This window comes from Phoca vitulina, unplaced genomic scaffold (assembly GCF_004348235.1).
Source record: "Phoca vitulina isolate PV1807 unplaced genomic scaffold, GSC_HSeal_1.0 scaffold56, whole genome shotgun sequence".
Taxonomy (NCBI): Eukaryota; Metazoa; Chordata; class Mammalia; order Carnivora; family Phocidae; genus Phoca; species Phoca vitulina.
In genome coordinates, this window is record NW_022589759.1 from 717,548 (window position 1) to 740,219 (window position 22,672).

At 56.8% G+C, this 22,672-nt stretch overlaps 1 protein-coding gene across 7 annotated transcripts in view; it reads right to left on the bottom strand.

The window, feature by feature from the left end:
* ACSF3 (acyl-CoA synthetase family member 3) overlaps nucleotides 1–22,672 on the bottom strand; it is a 55,455-nt gene that overhangs the window by 24,779 nt on the left and 8,004 nt on the right. For 6 of the 7 annotated variants that reach the window (XM_032389839.1, XM_032389842.1, XM_032389844.1 and 3 more), the window contains 3 exons: nucleotides 10,036–10,190; nucleotides 8,845–8,990; nucleotides 2,973–3,085 (listed from right to left, as the gene is read on the bottom strand). In XM_032389839.1, the coding sequence (XP_032245730.1) occupies nucleotides 2,973–3,085; nucleotides 8,845–8,990; nucleotides 10,036–10,190 (414 nt within the window). Of the gene's footprint in view, nucleotides 1–2,972; nucleotides 3,086–8,844; nucleotides 8,991–10,035; nucleotides 10,191–22,638; nucleotides 22,667–22,672 lie in introns of those variants that run through there. The other variant, XM_032389846.1, reaches the window with a different exon arrangement.

Genomic DNA, 22,672 nt, shown 5'->3' on the forward strand with positions numbered 1-22,672 from the left:
CTCGAGGCCGAGGTGCCCAGGGGAGGTTCTCAGGGAAGGTTTCCTGGGCACCTCTGTGCTCCCCACTCGCCATCAGCGCCCGGCACGCTCCTGCTCAGGTGTCCCTGTCCCTCTCTGAGAAGTGTGGACGTCACACCTGTCACTCAGGCCCAAGGTGGCCTTGCCAAGCTCTGGGTCCCCTCACTGTGAAGAGCAAAGGCGCCACCTGAGCCCAGACAGAACCTGAGTGAAGGCCGCACACCTGATGTCGCTTGGTCAACAGACAGGAGGAGCACACGGTGGTGGGTGAGAGATCCCCGGGATATGACATGGGCCATCCCGCACCCCGGCCACGTGAGGGACACCCACTGGAACTGGAGGGGTGGGGGCAGGGCACATGGACGGCCGGCTGTTCCTCATACTCTTAGTTTTCCAATTTTTCTGGAAGTTTGAAGTTATTTCCAACTAAAACTTGAAAAAAACTGAAAAATCGTCTTCAGCCATCCTGACTTCTGAACGTTAAATCCGTCAGTCCTCAGAAGTCTGGGCTGTACTGAGAATTTACGTATCACAGGAGGACTGAGGTTTGTCGGGCAAATGCCGTGTCCAGAGAGGACGTCCACACTTCAAGCAACATGTTCCAAGTCCTGTAAACAGAGTAGATCCTGGCTTTGGAGAGGTCGTCCCTCTACGCCTCACCATGCGTGGCTCCTCCCCCTCATTAATGAAGTCCCCAACGAGACAACAGGCTAGCTCGTTTCCACTGCGACACGTCACGAAAACAACACAAACATGCTTCTTTCAGGATGGCCTGAGCCTGCCCGGGCTCATGCACACGCCACGGTGTCGACGGGCTCCCGGGAAAGACGTGGGTCATGAGCAGCTCTCGTGGAGGGGGGCGGGGAGCCAGACAGAAGCTGCCCATGGGCCACTCTCCCTCCACAGGTCCCAGGGGTGACAGTGACAAGTGTCTCTGAGTCCCCACTCTGAAAGGACAGAGGGAGGGAGATGCAAGGTGAGCACGGCCCTCGCGGATAGCACGCACGAGGCCCGAGTCCCATGGTCCGGACGAGGGGTCGGTAACTCAAGCCATGGCTGGCGGTTCCTGCCAGCAGGACCAAGGGAGAGAGGGCAGCCTCCCCGGTCACAGGGCCGCACGTGGGGACCCTGAGGCCTGCATGTGGTCATCGAGGCAGCTCTGTTCTGGATGGTCACACTGATTCCTTGAGCAAGCTGGGAATGTTCTAGAACACACAGCAGGAGCCCTGAATCCCCCGTCTTCACGTTTAGACAGAGGTGTGCGCGTGGCGCGCCCTGTGGGGAGGGACTCTGGCTCCCTCAATCCCTCCCGTCCCCACGACCCCCAGGGCCACCCTGGGAGCACGCGCTTCCTTCTGTCTGTCAAGGGCCGGGGCTGCAGGTCTTCCTATTTAAGTGCATTCCAGCACTGAGCACTCTTCAGACCGCAGCAAGTAAAGACGGACGAGGAGCAGTCAGGCGGGCGGGCTGCACCCCAGCTGCGAAGCAGGTAGATTTCGTGTAACTGCAGGGGGAGATGCGCCCCGCGTGCGCCTGGAGGCCAGGTTGGCAGGGGAGTGGCACCTGGGGGATGCAGAGGCAGGCGACGCTGTCTGTGCTGCTGGCTGGGGACCGACCCACACGCCGTGACAGACCAGGGTCCCTCCAACTCCCCCCGGCCATCCCCGACCCAGCAAACAGGCTGGGTGTCCAGACGGGGAGGCAGCCCATCACCGCACGGATCGCAGGCGCAGGTGACCTGGGTGCGAGCACGTCCGCGAGGAGGCGGAGGACTGAGGGCGCAGGCCGTGAGCCAGAAGAGGACTTCGAGGTGTGGCTGCGGCTGACAGCCTGGAACAGCCGTATTGAGGCAGAAGCCCAAGCAGAGGGTGGTCAGGGAGCAACAGCTACGGCTAGGGCCTCCAGGCTGTCCTGGAGAGAGGCGGGCACCCGCCCGAGGGCAGCCGGGAGCCTGCCCGCACACCACGGAGGGAGCGAGGGTGGGCCTGGAGGCCTGTCACGACCGGGCAGCAGAGGCCTCGGAAGCCTGGCGAGGTGCCACGGGCCGGCCCTCCACCCACGGCCCAGGTGAGGGGTCTTGGGCAGACGGAACACCTCCTTCTTGATGTCACTGTGAATGTTACCGTAGGATTACACCGAAGACCACCCCGTTCCACCCATGTGCTTGGCAGTCTCCTTGACCCCCCACTTGAGACATGGACACCGAGGCCACCGGCAAGGCTGGTGCCGAACGGGAGAGCGGGGCTGCAGGGAGAGAGAAGCCGCTCACTCCTCGTAACAGAGATCCCTCACACGGGCGTCCAGCCTGCACATCGGCTTAGACAAAGTAATCTCTTTTTAAACCAAAATTCCAGCTCCCGCCAACCCCAATGTCGTCTGATTACCATTCGCTTACGACCAGCAGATTGTAACTATTAGAATCTTCACTGAAGACAATAATCTCCCCTTCTCCCCCTGCTTCACCCTTGTTGACTCAGAGTAACGGTGAGAGCCACCACTGAATCCAGCGGCCGGGGGCAACCTTCGTGTTCCAGGCTCTGTGAGTCGCCCACACTGGCCTCGCGAGGCTCCCGGAGCTGGCCACACCTGCCCTGCGTTCACTGAGTGGGGACAGGGCCCCGCCCGCACAAGTTTTAACCAGATGGCGCCTACAACAACCTGTTTTAACAAGGGCTGTTCTGAGGCTGTCACGACCCACCTCGCAGCGTCCCTGGTGGATGGAGCCTGGGGGGCAGCGGGGCAGAGCCCTGGAGGGTGGGTCCAGCACTGTCCACACGGCCACAGCGCCCAGAAACACCACCAGCCAGCACCTTTGCTGTCCAGGAGGAGCCGTCCCCGCGCGGTGGGGGCTCCACCCCCAAAGCAGAGACCCTCACCCTCTGTGGCTGGCCTGCTGGGCGGTCACGGCCACGTGATGCCTACGTGCTGCCCGCTGAGCTCAGAGAGCGGCCCACCTGTGTCTCCTTTTCATTTCCTTCCGCGTGGAGCACATAGGGGCAGCCCTCCTTCTTCGGATTTTCTGAGACAATGCGCACCTCGACGCCCGGCAGCGGGGTCCCCACAGAACCTGCAAAAGAGAGAGGACAGGGCTGCAGAGAAAGCAGACCCCGGAGCCACGGGGACGGGGCTCCGCAGCGGCCAGCACTCAGCCGCCCACAGCCTGCGAGGCCCGGCTCCGAATGCTCCAGAGCTCCATCACCTTGGGGAGGCTCTCGGCGCCCAGGCTAGAGGCTGGGGTTGCTGCCGCGTCCCCACTAGCAGCTGGCTGTGCAGTAAGGGCGAGGGTGACAGTGGACTGTCCCTGGGGGGCACGAAGAGCACCTGTGCACAAGAAGGCCCAAGAGGGCCGGAGCTGGCAGGTGGAGAATGCCACCAGCATTCTGGTTCACTTATTAGGCACCCACGGTATGCTGTGCATTCATCCCACCCGGAGCACCCGGAGGAGCGGCCTGCTGCGCCCCGAGTCCCCACGGCCACTCTAACAAAGGACCAATGTGGGCAGAGGTCCTGACACCAAATGCTCAGTAGCTGTGAGGACTCACATCAAGGCTTCAGGCCCTTTATTTAACCACTGGCATTGGTGAGGATCTGGCATGGGACAAATGCCTGGAAGGCTGACTCCACAACTCAACATCTGCTCAGGATTCTGGGATCCAAACTCCTGGGAAGGCCAGCTACACGGGCCTCATGTTGCTAGAATACGGCACCACACTGTCCCTGTGGCCTGTCTTCTGCATCTGAGGTCCTGGTGGGGGGAGGTCAGGGCTGTAACCAGAGGGCTCTCGGCTGTCCCACACCCTGGTGGCCTCCTGCCTCCACTCTGGTCAGGAGCCCGTGTCCCTGCCTGGTGGGAAACACACCGACCAGCTCCCTCCCGTCCCCTTCTTCTTGTTTTGCTTCCAAAGATTTTAAGTATCCAAGTTAAATCTGTATGAGATACAATTATTCATCACAAAGTACATTCTGCACATTCACAATGCTGGGCAACCATCACTGCCATCTAGTTCCAGAACTTTCCAACACCCAGAAGGAAACCTGAGCCATCAGCAGCTCCTCTACCCCCCACCCCCCGACCCCTGCCTGCGTGGATCTGCGTGGATCTGCCTGCTCCGGACTTTTCCTATGGAGTCTGGGACACGGGCCCTCCGCAGTCCTCTGGCGGTGCATCTGCTCACAGCCTGTGACCACACAGGCCCCAGCCAGCCGGGAAGCCAGGGAGTTTCATCCCTGGTGTGCAAACGAGACATGGGGACCAGACGCCAGAGCTGGCCTGTGAGCCCGGCCCCTCGAGCCCTGCTTCTGGCCTGGCTCAGCACAGGCCCGTGAAGACCAGATGCCACTCCACACACGGTCTAGACACGCTTTCCAGGTGACCTCAAGGTCCTTTCCTTTTCTAGATTAAATGAATGGTCCCTTTCCTTGTGGATTCTTTTCAGCAACAAGCTTAACTCCTCCGTTGTGTACGCTGCTCTCCCCAGGCCTCAGGCCTGTGCAGAAGGGCTGACAGACACGCGGCTCGGTGGCAGGCCAGGGTCCGAGGTCCTCACACTACTCCCACCTGCTGGTGCGTTATGGCTGGACCTCGGCAGGCTGCCCTCGGTGTTAGTCCTCAGTGACTTCAGTGTGTGGTCGTGATTCATGACGAAAACGTGTTAAAGCCACAGAACAGGTTCAAGGGAGAAGGCAGATGGAGCGCAGCAGACGGAGGGGCCAGCCAGGAGGATGCTCAGACAGGCCGTGCGGACCCCACCAGCCGCCCGGCTGCACGGTACCGCCGGCCCTGACAAGACGACGCTTTCTAGCTGCTGCACCAGGGTGAGGAGCCTCGACACGGAGAAAACACCAAATACTGTCATCGGCTGACTGACTACCTCCTGAGGCTGGGCAGGTGCCTGCCAGAGGCAAAGAGCCCCATGAGTACTTGGCAAGGATTCAGGAAGAATGACTGCTCGTCAACTTCAATACAGAACCTTCAGCAGGACGCCTGGCCTCACTCAGAAATAAAAGCTGGCTCTTCCTCCCCTTTCCTGCTGAGCTCCGCAGCAGTGTGACCCCTGCTCAGCCCCGAGCCCTCCCAGTGCTGCCTCCTGAAGGATGAACCCTGCTCTCATGCTCCCGTCCCCGGAGGGAAGCAAGCAGAGGCTCCCTCCAGGCCCTGGGGCCACAGGGCAGGTGTGTGGCCCGGGCCGCCTCCAGCGGCCTGCAGTGTGGCTGCTGGAGAAGGTCAGGGCTCCACCCGACTTCGCCGGCTCCCGAGCCCGTCACAGTGGTGTCCCCACATGACTCACAACTGTCTGGCTCGGCTACAGACTGGAGCTTCCCACGACCCCCTCCTTGGGCTCAATGATCTGCTGGAGCGGCTCACAGAACCCAGCAAAGCACTGTGTTTCCTACCACCACCTTTTTTTTTTTAAAGATTTATTTATTTATTTATTTATTTATTTGAGAGAGCGAGAATGAGAGAGAGTGAGAGAGAGAGAGCATGGGGGGGGAGGGTCAGAGGAAGAAGCAGACCCCCCGCTGAGCAGGGAGCCCGATGCGGGACTCGATCCCGGGACTCCAGGATCACGACCTGAGCCGAAGGCAGTGGCCTAACCGACTGAGCCCCCCAGGCGCCCTACCACCACCTTCTTATGAAGGTCATGACTCGAACAGCAGATGGCAGAGATGCCCAGGAAGGGGGTCCCCGAGCTCCCAGCCCCAAGGCCCCACCCCCAGCACCTCCTCTGTGCACCAGCGCCACGGGGTTTTCATGGAAGTCCCACGACTGACTCAGCCCACAGCCCCTCTCCGCTCCCCAGAGGTTCCACCCCTCCAATCGCAGGTCGGTCCCAGCCCCACCCTTAGGGGCTTTCCCAAGCTCGTCTCATGAGCAGAGACTCAGGTGTTGGGGAAGGGGCTTCTGTGAGCAGCTAAGACCCCTGGTGGCGCCCATCACCTAGGAAATCCCAAGGGTTCCAGGACCTCTGTGCCAGGTATGGAGGCAGAAACCAGCATGTACTTCTCACCAGAAGAGGGTCCCAAACCGTCCTCCTCAATTCGAAAACACGAGCCTCCCCACCCACCGTCCTCCTCCCCTCCTTTCAATCCACTGCTTTCTCCTTCAAATACTCTTTAAAAAAGAAGAAACCCTCCTCCCAGCTTCCTCCTGCTCCTCTCTGGCCTTTTCTCCATCTCAACAGTGACCGCGGCCAGACATTACGATCTTGTGGGAGTGCTGGCAGAACCGCACTTAATTACCGCATCAGACACAACAATACGACTAAAATCTCCGGGTGCAGACGACGACTCCAGCTTCACAGGCCGCAGGGACTGTGGGGTGAGGTCCACCCAGAGAAGACGCTGCAGTCTGCGTGGGGCAGCCGTGGCCCCAAACCACGCCCACCCCGCCTGAGCTGGCCAGACAGAGCAGGGTCCACCAGCAGCAGTCCCCTCCTGCACCCGCGGGGACGGCGCCCCCCGCCAGTGTCCCCTGGGCGGCAGTGCCGGGCACGGTCAGAAGTGCATGTCATTCTTCTGCATCTCTGAGACCCTTGTCGGCTCTTCTCAGATAACTGCAGCTGGCCTGTGGCTCTGTCCAGCGTCCAGGGAGGGAGGCAGCTCTGCAGCCGGCCCCGGGAGCACGGGAACAGGCTGGTGAGGTCCCGGAGCTCCTGTCCGCGCTCCACGGAGCCATCAGTGCCTCTGATCTCCACCTCCAATTAGAGCGTGATTAGGCCCAGCAGCACCAGGCCATGAATTATTCATCCCCCTTCATGGTAACCACCAGGGACGCAGAGAAGGAACAGTCGGAAGATCCGACCCAGAGCCTGACACACAACCTCTCCATGCAGCAGGTCCCTCTTTCAAGGTTGGCCTTGCCCTGTGTGCCCTGTCAGCTTTGGAGGACCTTTAAACATGGATCCTGGCGGTCACTGCAGTGACCATGAGAGCAACGCTCAGAGGCCATGTGGGCAGCCCGAAGGAAGGGGCCGGCCTGAAGCGACCCTGGGCTGGAAGCAGGTGTGGGGCCCGGGGTGGTCGGCCACGTCCCAAGCGCACCATGAGCCCAGCCCAGGCATCAAGGCACACGGATGGGACCGAAGGTGCCAAGGAAAGCCCTCAACCAGTTTCTCCAGAAACGATGCCACTTTGCCTTTTTCCAAACCAAAGAACCAGCACTGGTCTCGACTGCTGGAGGCCTGCCTTACAGACAAGGTCACGGGTATCTGATCCTGCGGTAGGAAGAGCGACCACACCCACGCCCTCCTGTTCCTCACAGTGTCCTTGGGGTTCAGAGCCGTCGCGTTCTACCTTCCTCATGGGGGGCTGGAAAAGGCCAGGTCAGTCGGGGACCCTCGCGTGACCTCTGTCCTGACCTCTGCCTGGTCACCTGGGGGTTCTCCCTCCACCACCCGGGTGAGCCCCCAGCTGGGCCTCCCTTGTGCCCTTCATCCTGCCCTGGCTCCTGGCCTTGTGTTTGCTCTTCTAATGAACCAGAAGGTTCCCCATGCATCTCTGTGCCACACTCTCTTCCCCCAAACTGGGCCACGCTGCTGTGCTCGCGGCAAAGCGGGTGTCCCGATGCCACAGTATGAACATCCACTCCGTCACACACCAGCCATGTGGCCCCCGGCAGCTTGGTGGTTGCCTAAAGCCTCTGTCAGCCCTGCATCGGGGCTGCTCCGGACAGAGTCTGGCCACTTCTGGGGAAGTCAAGTACTCACCTACCTTCTGACCACCAACCCCACTCTGGGTATGACCCATGAGAAATAAAGGCGCATGTTCGCAGAGAAGCTGCATACAAATGTTTACAGCAGCCCCACCGGTAACTGTCCCAAACCAGACACAACCCAGTGTCCTCCGGCGGTGGAGCAGGCCAAGAAACAGTGGCCTGTCCACACCGTGGAATTCTACTCAGCAAGGGAAAGGAACCCATGCCCACATGGATGAGTCTCGTGACCCAAAGGGCCACGTCCTGTAGGATTCATTGTACGACATTCCAGAGAAAGCACAAGTACAAGAAGGGAAAACAGGTGCGTGCTTGCCTGGCCTGGGGGGAGGAGGTGCTGAGTGCGCGGAAGGGGAGGGTTTGAGCTGTCAGACCCTTCCGTGTCTCAAGCGTGTGGTCAGCTACGTGTGTTTTCAAAACCTCACAGAACTGAACGTGGGAAGGGAGAACTTTACCGTATGTGCAAGATAAACGGATGCAGGGATATAATCATAGAGCCGGAGTTGTTTTGCTATTACTTCTAAGGGGCTCTCTCCTGTGCTGTGGGCCCGCAGGAGGGAATGTCCCACGCCTGGGAGAGCGCCGAGGTCAGAGCAGAGCACATCCACACCTCAGGCCTGGCTCTGCTGGCAGATTCCTTGCTGAGGAGCCCGGGTGTGCAAGTCTGAGCTAAAGTCAGACGGAACGTCTTAGAGAAGGCTGACGGTAAGCCCAGGGCGGGAAGCTGTCTGCAGCTGCAGGTCATCCAGACACATGGAGGGCCCCCTCACCCGCTGCCCCGACACCCTGCATGGCCCCGGGTGCCTGCACGGGAGGCTCTGGTCTGCACGGAAGCAGCGCCCGCCCCGGGAGGCACACTGCTGAGCACATGGATCCTGGTCGATCCCATTCTTCCCACTTGTCACCTGGGAAGGACAGTGGTATCAAGAACACCTATCTGTCCTATCCCTGACGGGCCACTTGGGAGAAACGTGAGTGCCCACGGGGGGACAGACCACAGCCGCCTGGCTGGCGCCCCAAGGAAGCTCTCTGGCCCAGCAGGGCAGCGTCCTCCCCGGCCCAGCCCAGCTGAGGGCTCGGGGCAGAGAGGACACAGTGGCAGGGGCTGCTCATACCTGGCAGGCGAGTGGCGGTCAGGGGGTTGGACAGGGCCATGCCGATCTCCGTCATCCCATACCGCTCCAGCAGAGTGTGGCCTGTGATGTCCTGCCACTTCTCCAGCACAGGCAGGGGCAGGGCGGCCGATCCCGAAACCATCAACCTACCAGCACAACAGAGGCGGCCTTAGCTTCTCCGAGGCAGAGTCCTCCCCAGCCGGACAACGAAAACCAGACATGCACGGCGCTCTTCAGTCAACACCAGCACCTCGAGCTCACGACAAAAACGCCAGTCAGGGGCTAAATTTTAACTCTGTTCTCTTAAAAAGAATTTGTTGGGTGCATCTTAGAGTAAAACAGGTCTTCAAAAGGAACAGGTAACTGAGGTAAAAAAATAATTTTAGGGTCTTTGGAGGCATGCTTTGCACACGACTAATGTGCCGTCTACAAACAACCCTAAATCACAGCAACACTAGTAAAAATTTGGTTTGTGCATAAACTGCTTCCAGGTCTGAGGCGCAGGAGGGCAGACCAAGGAGACAGCCCACAGCTGCGGCCGGCGGGCTCAGGGGGGTGACACCTGTCACTTCAGCCTGACGCACACGCATCACACCAAGAGCGTCCCGTTCACGCTGGCCAGGCAGCTCGCTCCGTGTGCCGTGAAAGGCTGTGCTTGCCTCAGAGAGCGTGTCACATGTCCCCGGTCCTGTGAAAACTCACCAAGCCCCCCACTTGGGTGTGCACTCTCTCAGGGGCTCACCCTTGAGTGAAAATCAGGGGGAAGCGTGCTGTGTCTGCAGGGTCGTGACAGAAAGCAGAACAAGCCTCATGCCACGGAAGGGCCCGGAAGATCCAGCGCATGTGCTGTCAGGAAGGGTGTTTGTCAGCAGGTCTGGGAGGGGCAGGGCAGGGGTGGGTGTGCTCCGCGGGGGGACGGGGGGCTCGAGGGCCAGACGGATGGGGGCGAGCCCTCGTCCTTCCGACTGGACCACAAGACAGACGGAGACAGATTGACAGAGACAGATGCATCTGGACAGACAGAGAGAGAGACAAAATACAGACAGACACGCAGAAAACACAGCTCGGTCTATCCATCAGAGGGGGTGGAAAATGTTGCTTCCTACAACTTGGGACTGTTTTACTAAACATATGTGGTATTAGTTGATCTTTAAGGCTTTCTGGGCAGGAGCGCAGGCTGTTTCCATTTACCTAATTTTCTCTTCACAAACTGCACGGACAAAACCCTGGACGTGAGGCTGGGTGAAATGTCTGCCATGATAATCCATCAGCTTGGCGTAGACCGTAGGCACTGCCATAAATACGTTAATCCGTGGACTTTCACAGCCTAAGAGCTTTTCCCAAACCTAGAAAGGAAAAAGGAGGCAGACGTGAGGAAACACGCACACGCGCAGACGCGTCCACACACGTCTCGCTCCGGCGCGGTTCTCTTGACGGAGACCGCCCCCTTCCTTCAGCTTTTAAGGCCCGTACGCGGCTCCCACCACGGGGTGTGTCCCTTAGGTGACACAGCCCCTGGCCTTTCCCACAGGAGCCCCCGTGCCGGGGACGCTGACGTGTGGCTGCAGGGTGATCTGTGAGGAGGGACAGCCCGCAGGGAGAGAGCAGGGCACGGCTCCAGCCTCGCGTCTGCCGTCAGCAGAGAGGGCGCACCTCACGCTCTCCCAAGTGGCGCCTGCGAGCCTGCGGGTCAGCGTGGGGCCTGGCTCTGGCAGACACGCAGAGACGGAGATTATGTCAGAAAATAGCACGGGAATCTTCATGTCGTCTGGTGACCGATGCTTCCTGTGTTAACACAGAGATGCCCCGAGTGCCTCACTGGCTGCAGAGCTCGGGTGCTACCCCCGGTGCTTCGGAAAAGCTGGCTCGGCACCCGCGTTCCGTGGTGTCTTCACCACGGTGCCGCCGGGTGAGCCTCCGGTCAGGATGCGCACAGACGGAACCTCAGCACCCTGAACACACGCAGACCTTGCCCCGTGTTCGAGGGGCCAGTCCCACACACCCTGACCTAAGTGGAAGGGCTGTGTGGAGGCAGGCGTATCTCTCAGGGGAAATAATACCGTTCTTTTAAGGACAACAATCAGCACCCCCCACATTGCAAAGCATGTAGGGAAACGGGAAAAGGTGACCCATAACTAGGGAGAGAAAGTCAACAGAAGCAGGCCCTCAGAAGATCCAGGTGTTGGAATTATCAGACAAGGAAGTCAAGGTAATTACAATAAACAGTCCTATGGAATTTAGAAGAAAAGAGCAACAAAATGAGGGGAAATCAAGGATTTCACTGGAGAAGTGGAAATACAAAAAGAACCATTATAAAACGGGAGACATATTATCTGAAGTCATGAATTCACTGGACAGACTGAGACACGGATGGGGCGGCACAGAAGGAAGGACAGAAGCAGTGAGACATGGGCTCGCGGAAAAGGTTCATGCCAAAGGGGGACGGGAGGACAGGAGACGGGGCACCGTGAGCGACCTGCGGGCGACCGAGGAAGAACCAGCACAGCATGGCTGTGGGCCTGGCAGGGACGCCCCTCGTCTGTGGGCTCGTGGCCTCACCAAAAACAAGGCAGCGCGTCTCCCCCTCCGAGCTGCAGCATCAACATGCACCCCCCAGGACCCCGATAAGCTCTGGGTGCAGAAACTGACAAGCTGACCCAGCACTCGCAAGAAGGGTAAAGACCCAAAAGGGTCAGAACAAGTGTGAAAAGGGAGAATAAGCGTGGAGGACTCACACCTCTCAACTCTCGAACTTGCTCTAAAGCAAGAGTGACCACTGCAGCGTGGTGTGGGTGGGAGCCCAGACCCCCAGACCCATGGACTGACCGGAGCCCAGAATAAACCAACACATGCACGGCCCACCGTTCGTATGTTTGTAAAGATTCTGTGTCCTTATCTATCTTAGAGACAGAGCGCGAGAGCAAGCGAGCGTGGGGGGAGCGGCAGAGGGAGAGAGAGAGAGAAGCAGACTCTGTGCTGAGCGCGGAGCCCGATGCGGGGCTCGATCTCACGACACTGAGATCACGACCTGAGCCGAAACCAAGAATTGGACATTCAGCCGACTGCGCCACCCAGGCGCCCCATGGCCAATTGGTTTTTGACAAAAGAGAGCCCTCACTTCAGTTGGGGAAAGAATAATCTTTTAAACAGACAGTGCGAGGACAACTGAACACCCACCTGCAAAAGGATGAATTTTAGACCTTTGCCACATACAAAAATTAACCCAAGGTGAATCAGAGACTTAAATGCATGAGCTCAAACTATAAAACTTCTAGGAAAAAATCTTCATGATCTTCGTTGAACAAAGATTTCTCAGATATCACACCAAAAGCATGGTCTATGAAATTAACTGATACAATGGATTTCATCAAAACTAAAAACATGTGTTTCAGAAGATACCATTAAGAAAATGAAGAGACAAGCCAGACTGGGAGAAAATATTTGCAAACCATCTATCTAACGAAAGACTTATATCCAGAATATATAAAGAATGCTTACAACTCGGTAAGATAAATAACCCAATGCAAAAATGGGCAAAAGTTCTAAATAGTTCACCAAGGAAGATATACGGATGCAAATGAGACCATGAAAAAATGCTCAACATCACTGGTCATTAAGGAAATGCAAACTGAAGGGCCCCTGGTGGCTCAGTCAGTTAAGCCTCCGACTCTTGGGTTTCGGCTCAGGTCGTGATCTCAGGGTCATGTGATCAAGCCCCACCTCGGGTTCTGTGCTCAGTGTGGAGTCTGCTTCAGATTCTCTCTCCCTCCCCACCTCCCCACCCCGCTCATGCTCTCTCTCTCTCAAATAAATAATCTTAAAAAAGAAAAGGAAATGCAAAGTGAACCACAGAACTTACCTTGTATCTACTAGAATGACCGTAACAATAACTTAAAACAGCAACAAGGGCTGGCTCTGATGTGGAGAGACCCTGAGAGACTAGGGTCCTTGCATACTGCTGGTGAGAATGCAAACACCAGCCCATGTGGAAAGCAGCTTGGCAGTTTCTTAAAATACGAAACATAAACTTGCCCTACAATCTGACAATTCTATTCCTGCACATCTCTGTAAGGTAAATGAGAACATGTCCACACAAGGATTTGGGTGCAAATTTTCACAGCAGCATGATTCTTTTTTTTTTTAAAGATTTATTTTAGAGAGTGAGAATGAGAGAGAGAGAGAGAGAGTACATGAGAGGGGGGAGGGTTAGAGGGAGAAGCAGGCTCCTCACTGAGCGGGGAGCCCGATGCGGGACTCGATCCAGGGACTCCAGGATCATGACCTGAGCCGAAGGCAGTCGCTTAACCAACTGAGCTACCCAGGCGCCCTACAACAGTGACTTTCACGGTATGCGAGTTACATCTGGACAGAGCTGCAAGAAAGACACAATACGAACACTCGAGGGAAACAAGCTGGGAGACTGGCAAGCGAGAGGGGCACAGACCTGAAGGAGGACACGGGGAGCGCCGCAGAAGCAAAGTCCTGGGAATCACTGTAGAAGGTACGGACTCCTGACTGCTTAAAGCAACAACAGTGACAGCTCGTCGTGAAGATAAAGGAATAAAGAACAGAGGGCGAAGACACAGAAAGCACAGGTGCATTAGAGAAAGCCTTTGACACGAGAGTGACCAAGAGAAGAAGGGAAGCATAAACCACCCATGTCACAGCTAAAGGAGACACCACCACAGATCCCAGAGGCACTGAAAGCACAGGAGAGAACTGAGGAGCTACAGTGCATTTCACAATTGTGATGAAAGGGACAATTTCCTTTAAAAACAAAAACCTACCAAAACTGACACAAGAAACAAAATATAAATATTATAAGTCTTGTATCTGTTAAAGAGATTGAACCCTTAATTAAAAGCCTTGCTGGAGAGGTCTGGCCTGGATGGCTTCCACGGTGAGCTCGAGCAAACATTCAAGGGAAGAACAGCCTCAGCCTTACACCAACATGCCCAGGGAGGAAGAAGCCCTTCACAAGGGGAGCACTGTGTCGACACAGGAGCCCAGCAAGGAGGTCCCAAGAGAGCTGCAGACCGGCACTCCTCATGAACACACATGCAAAAGCCTAAGCAAAATAACAGCAAATCTCATCTAGCAATATATAAAAAGACAACACATCCCAACCTTAGGAAGTCTGCTGCAGGGCTGCAAGGTGAGGGAGCTAGAAACATGAAAGACTTAAATCAGTGTAAGTAACCGCATTAGCAGGCTACAGGGGGAAACAGATAAATAATAAGTAAATAAAGGGGCAGATGCCGTGTGATCACCACAGTAGACACGGCCGTCTGTAATACTCTACCCCTCTAAGATAAGAGCTCTCAGCAGACAGGGAGATACTGGGTACTTCCTTGAGCTAACATACGGCATCTACAAAACCAACAGCTAGCATCACACTTAACCGTGAAATGTTAATGCTTTCCCCAAGACTGTGAATAAGTCAATGATGTCCACACCATTACCGCTTCCAAATCAGTGTTACAAAAGTAAAAATTCTCTGTACCACAAGACACTGTTAAAAAAGACACTGGTTTGGGGGCGCCTGGGTGGCTCAGTCGGTTAAGCGGCTGCCTTCGGCTCAGGTCATGATCCCAGGGTCCTGGGATCGAGCCCCGCGTTGGGCTCCCTGCTCAGAGGAGAGCCTGCTTCTCCCTCTCCCTCTGCCTGCCTCTCTGCCTTCTAGTGCTCTCTATCTCTCTGTCAAATAAATAAATAAAATCTTAAAAAAAAAAAAAAAAAAAAAGACACTGGTTTGTGAAACAAAAACCAGACTGGAGAAAGATTCAAAACATGTAATTCTGACAAAGGCCTTTTATCCAGAATATATAAAGAACACCTACAGATCAATAACAAAAAGCTCAATTTAAAAAGATCTTTGAGTGACCAACAAGCACACGAAAAAGTGCTTAAGAGAAAGGCAAATTTTATAATAAAAATGAGGTAGCACTGCACACGCAGGAAGGTGGCTGAAATGTAAAAAGCCCGAACAACTGAGCATTGGCAGGGTTGGAGCTCTGGCGCCCTTGTCACTGCTGATGGAAGCAAAGAACAGAAACCAGAGTTCGGCAGTTTCTCAAAGTCAAACACACAAGACTCTGCGACCCAGTAATCCTACTGCTGGGTATTTACCCCAAAGAAATGAAAATACACATCTGCAAAAAAACTTCCATGGAATGTTCCCAGCAGCTTTTCTCATAAAGCCAAAATGGAAACCACCCAAATGTCCACCAACAGGAGAACGGATGAACAGCAGTGGGACCCTTGGTGATGAGAAGGAATTAGCTGTTGTCACGTGAACGTGGATGAATCTCAAAGATATGGGGACAGCATGAGACACAGGAGTATAGTCGCTGTGGGTCCATCACGTGCAAGGTTCAGAAACAGATCAACTGCCTTAGAGTAGTAAAATTCGACGAGGTGGCTGGAAGGAGGCACGACAGACCTTCCGGTGGGCTGGGAACGTCTCATATCCAGACCTGGCGTGCCCCACACGCGCACATTCACCACAACACGGTGAATGACTGAGATCTGTGGGTTGCACTGCACGTGCGCCGCATCTCAACAAAAGGAAGCGAAAACACACACGCACACTGAGCGTGACTGACAATACCAGGTGTGGGCGAGAATACGGAGCAGCCCTCACCCCTTGCTGGTGGGGGTAAAATACACAGCCGCCTCGGAGAAGTCTGCCACAGTTTCACCACAATTAAAGCCGTGTCTGGCCCAGTGGGTGTCCAGCACCGACAGGTACAGACCCAGGAGAGGCGTCCACAGGAAGATCCTGATGAGAATGTCCCCAGCAGCTTTATTCATAATGTCCCCCAAACTGGAAACAACACCGTGTCCTTCGTGGCAGCAGGGATAAGCAATGGAACGTGACACGGCTACACAAGAGACAAAGCAACACGCGCTGCAGGAAAAGAATGAATCTCAGTAGAGAGCAACGGGCTGAGGCCACAGAGAGCACGTGGGATGCACTCACAGCGCCAGGAGCTGGGCCAGCGTTAGCTCTGGTGGGCGCAGGGGTGGGGTGGGGTACTGAGGCAGGAGAGGACCTTCTGGGGTGATGAGGATGTCCTCTGTCCTCCTCTGGGTGCAGACAGCAGCTGCACAGGGGGTCACAGACATAAAGGCAGACGCTGCACATGCCTGATGTACGTACAACTGAATGTACGTAAATTATCGTCAATGAAAGTAAACATCCCCGCTGTACAGACCCCGAGTACTAACAGCTCCAGGCAGTGAGCATCAGTGAGTGCTGACAGCAGGTGCCCCTGCGGGACGACGCCCACCACCGGGAAGTCTCCCCCCTCACCACAACAAAACAGAAACCCTGAAACTCATCTCTCAATCCAGCCACCAATTCTCAAGAAATACGGGGGACATGGAAACACGTTAAATGACACCATCAGGACGCAATCTGCAAAAGGACACACAGCCTGATCTCTTAAACAACAAATGCCCAGAAAACACAGAGAGGGGCCTGCAGGTGAAGCCACACGGGCGGTGTCTGCACCGAGTAGGAGGCGGGGCATCACTGGGACCCAGTCCCGACACACCGGAGACCACAGGCCGCCCTGGCAGTGGGGACACTGCCGGCGGGGCATCACTGGGACCCAGTCCCGACACACCGGAGACCACAGGCCGCCCTGGCAGTGGGGACACTGCCGGCGGGGCATCATTGGGACCCAGTCCCGACACACCGGAGACCACAGGCCGCCCTGGCAGTGAGGATACTGCCCATGACACGACAGCAGGGGTCCTTGCTCAGTACTCCCTGTGATGACGGTGCCATCGCAACTCTAAGAAAAGCATCCTTAGCTTTGAGAGATGCAGAAATCATCCGGTATCTGGGCTTCCTTTCAAACGACTCCTGACGCAGGAGAGATATTTCCAGCTAAAACAAGAATGACCCTGAGTCAGGAGCTGCTGAGGCCAGGTGATGGCACACGGGCGTTCATCGCTCTCGCAGGTCTCTGAAACATAACCTACTTCAAAAAGTTTTAAGACTTGATGAACGGGGTTCAATTAGGTTATCTCTCTACAGCCCCTAAAACTGATATTGTACAATTCTTTACAAGCAAAGAAGTGAACTAATTATTTATTAGCAAGAACATACTAAGAATTGATGTTCAATCAACATTTGGGATGACTGAGGAAGTTCACTTAGGTGAACATGACCCCACACTCTTATTACTGAGCAGAGAAACGAGAAGTGAAGATAAAATATGGGCGTGGAGAGCTTCCTACAATCCACACTTCCTCCTGCCACTGAGTGCAGAAGAAATAGACCTAATGGCTCCAAATCACAGGGTGCTGACCCACGAGCCCAGCAAGGACAGGGAGTCTGAACCGCGAGCCCAGCAAGGACAGGGAATCCATGGGGACGGGATGGCTGCCTGACAGGGCCCTTACAGCCCAGGTGCAGCCATGACCTTGGCCCGGGCCCACAGCTCTGTCTCCCCCCACGCGCCACGGCAGTGATCTGGACTAAGCCTGCAGGTCCCTTCTAAGCTCTGGAACGCTGATTTGCTGGAAATTCTGTGCAGCCTCCTACTTCCACTGGCTTGTAAAAACACGTGGGTCTGCCGAATTGGCGCTGTGCCTGTCACTGGGGAAGGTGTGGCCTTGGGAGGAGGGCGGCCGAAAAGAGTGTGGCTGTCCTGATCTGGCTGAGGAGAAGCTGCCCGATGCCACATGGCACTTACACGTGTGGCTGACCTGTGCTCAGACCTGCCACCTCCCAGCCTGATGAGCCCTGATAACACCCTCACCATGGCCAGACCCCGTTCTGCCCACCAAGGGCTCGCCTGTTACCAGGAGCACTTGGACAAGAGGACACACAACGGGACAGACTCCCACTTCCCAGGGGAGACACCGTGAGGGGGTTCCTCCCTCACAGGCTGCCTGGCACCAGAGGAGGGAGGACAGGCCCCACGAGCTAGCATCCACTCTGGGGTGTCGTGGTCCTGGCCAGGCCAGGCTTCGCACACAAGGCTAAAGGAAGGATGGAGCACGTGGTCAGCCACATAAAGGGTGCTGACCAGTCCCCTGGTCCTCCAGCTGGCATCTGACCCCCAGCACACAGGGGACATCTACGCAGATGCCACCTCCAGACGCCCGTCTTGGAATTTACCCAAGTCAGCAAAGGGGGAGCTGCTGTCCCGAAACACGACATTTCCAACAGCAGAGTCTCCTCCACGCTGTCCCAACTCCTCTGGAAACTCAAAATCATCCACCTGGGGATTCCGTGCAGAGAACAAGCCTCCCCAGGCCCTGCCTCTTACGAGCGAAAGCACTTCTGAGGCGGCCAGACCGCACAGCCCGGCTCTGCCGTGAGCTGTCCCAGCAGGTCACACAGTGGTTCCCAAACCCGGCTGCACACAGGAAGGCCTGCGAGCTTTCAAACTTACCGAGTCGGGGTGCCACCCACCACGGATGCAGCCTTGTGAGGGGTCCAGGACCTCCGTCACTCACCCTGCCCCACAGCACCCCGCCGTGTCACCAGGACTGGAAAGCGGGCCCGGGTCCCAGGACTGCAGGACTGCTAGGCAGGTGGGGGACCACAATGAAGGCTTAACCAGCTTAATGCAGGGACCCCGAGGATCAAACCATCACTCATTTTTTGGTAATCTTAAACACAGAAAGCGGTTCTTGTGTTTTGAGGGGCTCCGGCCAAAAGTGGGCAATGAGGACACAGCTCCCGCAGCCCCTGTGCACACCCGCCCTAGAGGCCCCCACGCCGCGGCTCCCACCCAAGGCCTGCGTGTCACGTGCTCTGCTCCCCCTCCCCAACTCTGCAGACACCCTGATACACATTCAGCCTGAAGACACTCCCCCACCCCCACCCAGATGCCAATTTCTCAGATCCCAGAGTGAACTTGGTCTGGGGCCACAGGTCTCCTGGGGCAGCATGTTTACCCCAAGGGAACAGTGTCCTGGGCAGGAGGGGTGACCCCACTGGGAACCCCACCCTCACATGACCAGGATTCTGGGGAGCACCCTCCTGCCTCACATGGCTGGCGCAGCCTTGCCTGGCAGATCCCACAGCCCCACTCTGATTTAGTGCCTTTGGCAGAAATCGCTCCCTCCCCGCCCCCCCCCGGCAAGAGGTGGAGATCCTGGGGAGTCAGCCAGAGGGAATCCACGGAGACATGGGAGAGACAGCCTCATCAACAGTGACTTTGTTCTTCAGGCTGCGATGGCCTGCCCACCTTCCCACCTGCCCTCACGTCACTGCCATCTCACCAGGCCCCATCACAGGGCACGGAGAGTCGGTCACCCCACAGCTGGCCCACGCCGGGCCCAGTGGGGTGACCTGCAGAGCCCAGGATCCCGGGCCGTCTAACACCACTACAGAAACCTGGGCCCTACTTCACAGAGATTTCTTAAACAGAAGCTATGAGACCTGTCCTAAGTCAAAATGGTGCAAAACAAAGAAGCAATCACTGTTAATTTATACAGAAAAATTGTTGAGCGTGTCCAGAAACCCCCAAAACCCGAGGCTTTTCTGATACCTTAGAATACATCTTGCTAACGGATGCACACAATAAATCGAGACAAAGCACAGACGTTCACAGACACAAATGTGTACAAACCTGGAGCTTTGCAGGGAAGTTACTGCTTTAAGGAACCACATGATGGATTTTAAGTGGACAACTGTGTTACGTTGTAGCTACTTATGCTGATTCTTCACTCCATACAGCAAAACTTCTACTAAACCAACAACCATCCCCCCTAAATGCCCGTGACACAAATCCACACGCTCACAGTGATAGTTAAGTGAGACGGGGTGCGGAGGGTGTGAGCCTGCCGCCCGCCAGTGTGCCCTTGTTACCCACACAGCAAGTGCGGAAGCTGGAGCGAGAGAGGCCCACGCGTCACCCACTCACCCACAACGCCTGGACCCTGCGCTGCTTTAGACACATTCTAGGGGTGACATTCTAGGAGGAGAGAAGAAATGCGCAGGACGCCGGGCCAGAGGTGGTAATGTAGGAGCAGGGTCAGAAGCGGGGCTGCAGCGAGGAGGGCAGTGGCCTCGGGCCTCATGGCTGTGGGCACACTTATTGGAAGAGAGGCCTGAGCGTGGGAAGGTGAGGGGGACAGAGGCAAGGGGGCGCACACCACCCTTGGGGACGATGCCTGGGTCAGCGGGTTGTGAGGGTACCAGGTCCAGGTTAGTTGGGTGGGGGTGGGGGGGAGGTCAGGCCTGGGTTGGGGGGTGGGGGGCAGTGCTTCCTTCCTGTTCTTTCTTTGTGGTTCCTGGGTCTTTGGTTTGGAGAAGAAAAGGCCTGGTTGGTCTCATACTGCTGCCCCAAAGGGCATCCCTGCCACACCCACCAGGGGCACTCATGCCACTCCCAAATCAGGAGCTGGGACAGGGGGACTTGCGCAATGTCCACCAGCGTCGGCCATCAGCCACTGGGGCTCCAAGTCAGGGTAGGGCGGCCTCTCCCCTTTAAAGGGCACCTGGAAGCTTAGGTCTCCAGGGCTCTGCCCCTGCCTCTTTCCTGCCTATGCAACCAAGGTGAGGACTGGGGGACCCTGGGCAGCACGGCTGTGGCTCCCGAGAAAGCCTGAAGACAGCCTGGCTGGCGCCGAAGGGCTGTGCTGGGGAGGCGAGAGCAGGGCACCACCTTTGCTGTGTCGAGTGCCCCCAGTCCTTGGAAGTCCTCCAAGGGGATGGAGGATTCGGGGAGGCGGGCAGTTTGCATTCTGCAGGGACCCCACTGTGCTGTGGCCCCTGCCAGGATGCTCCCTGCTGAGCAGCCCCACAGCCTCAGGTGCTCCCCCTCCCCCAGCCCATTCGTCCAGGCCAGGGCAGCCATCCGGTCAGGGTCGGGGAGAACAGGGCCCTGGGTCAGAGCCCTGCCAAGAAGGGGCGTGTGCATGGGGGGGGGACCATCCATCAGGCCTGCCGGGAGGCCTTTACGTCTAGAACATGGACAGTGCCCCAGACTGCTGCCCTGAAAGGCACCTTCAAGCTGCAGATTCTCTGTTCCCCTAAAACCTCCCGGGATCCTGCAGCTCCGAAACAAAACACAAACAATGAAGGCAGAGCTGTGGCGGCCGAAGGAGTAGACAGAAGGCCCAGAGCCCTCCCAGAGCTGTGCCCTGGGCTCTTGGGACAGGTCCGAAGTGACCACCTTGGCCCGAGGGCCTCCACCTCTGTTGTCCTGTCAATGGCTACTCCTCTCAACTCCCCTACAACCGGCGGTCAGCAAACAGGTCACTGGGTCATAAACAGCAAGTTCCTTCTGGGCTGAAAGTCTAGCAGGAGCAAGAGAAGAAAGGGCCCCCTTCTTCATGCTCCATCTTCCTGGGAGAGGTGTCCATGTTGGCTGTGTGCTGGGCACTCCTGCATGTCCCCGGGGCAGGGCTCACACTGGTCCTCTTTCTCAGGGAACAGGACTGAGGGACAGGGAGGTGGAAGGTTGTCTGGGCTATGCTGCTCTCAAGAGCCTGTCCCCAGAGCCTCCTCCTTCCCGCTCCCAACACCACCTGTGGGTTAAGGCTCTGGGCTGCGAGGGGTGGATGAGGCCTAAGGGAGGCAGAAAGGTGGACGCTGCTGGATGCTGGAGACCAAGGACCCTGGCTTTCCAGGGCCCCTTCATGAGGCAACGCAAGCTCTGAGCTGCTGGGCAGGGAACCTGGGTGCTCTTCCCAACAGACCCTCCGATGGGCCAGGAGCCTTCAAGCAGCCGGAGTACTAGGTGAGCGCTGGCTGGAGCGCGACCTCGGTCTCCTCCGGCTGGGGATGGTCCACCCTGCAGGATGGCCCCTGCACAGCCATCAACCCACACCAAGAGCCCGGCCTCAGGGGTGTCCTGGGCTCTTTGCTTTGACAATCTGGCCATTTGGTGTTTTGAGAACTAGTATGATGTGACCTCAACATTCTCTTTTCAACCTTTTCCCTGTGAATAAAAGCTCTAATCATCACATAAGTTATAGCAAAAATTAACAAAAATCTCGGGTCTCTCCCAAAGAGACAGTTCCCTGTGAAGCAAACAGTCAGCCAGCCGTGCAGCGCGGTGCCTCCCAGGACACATGCCTGGCAGCCCTCACCAAGGGCAGTCTGTGCAGCACCCAGCCTCGACCAAGACATACGGGAAGCTGAGGCTTGCAGTGTCCAGCGGCAGGTCAGCACCTGACCAGGCCTTCTTCCCTGCGAAGCGGCATCCTCATCACTGCGCTCTGCTCAGCAGTGGGCCCTGCCCTGCCGGCCCGGCTGGGTGGGGAAGGTATAGCATGCTGCAGAGGTGCGCACATCGGGGCCGACAAAGGGCCCCCAGCTGGACCTCCCGCTCCAGAACAAAGGAAAGCTGGTGTGCGTGGCTGAGCAACGGGCCTAAAACATCCTGTTCTAGTCCACATGGATATGTCACCTCACGTGGCAAAAGGGACTTTGCAAATGGGGTTAAGGCTTTTGAGAAAGGAGGGGACCCTGGACATGCAGGTGGACTAAAGTGATCACAGGGTCCACAGGAGGCGGGCAGAGCCTGGGCTGAGGCGGCCGCAAGGCAAGGGCGCCGTGCGGCTAGATGTCAGAAACAGCAGGAATCGGCCTCTCCAGACGCAAGCGGCCCTGCCAACACCCCGACTTTCACTCCACAAGAAGGACTTCTGACGTCACGACTGTCAGAGAATCAGCTGTGTTGTTTTAAGCCCCTTCGGTTTGGGATCATTTGTTACAGCAGCAACAGAGAACTCGCATAGCTGGCAAAGTCCACACTGCAGAGGAAGGCGCCATGGGCACCCAAATCCAGTCACGGCGAGAGCCTGTCCCCAACTTACCAGCTGTGCGCTGAACTCGGGGAGCATCACACAG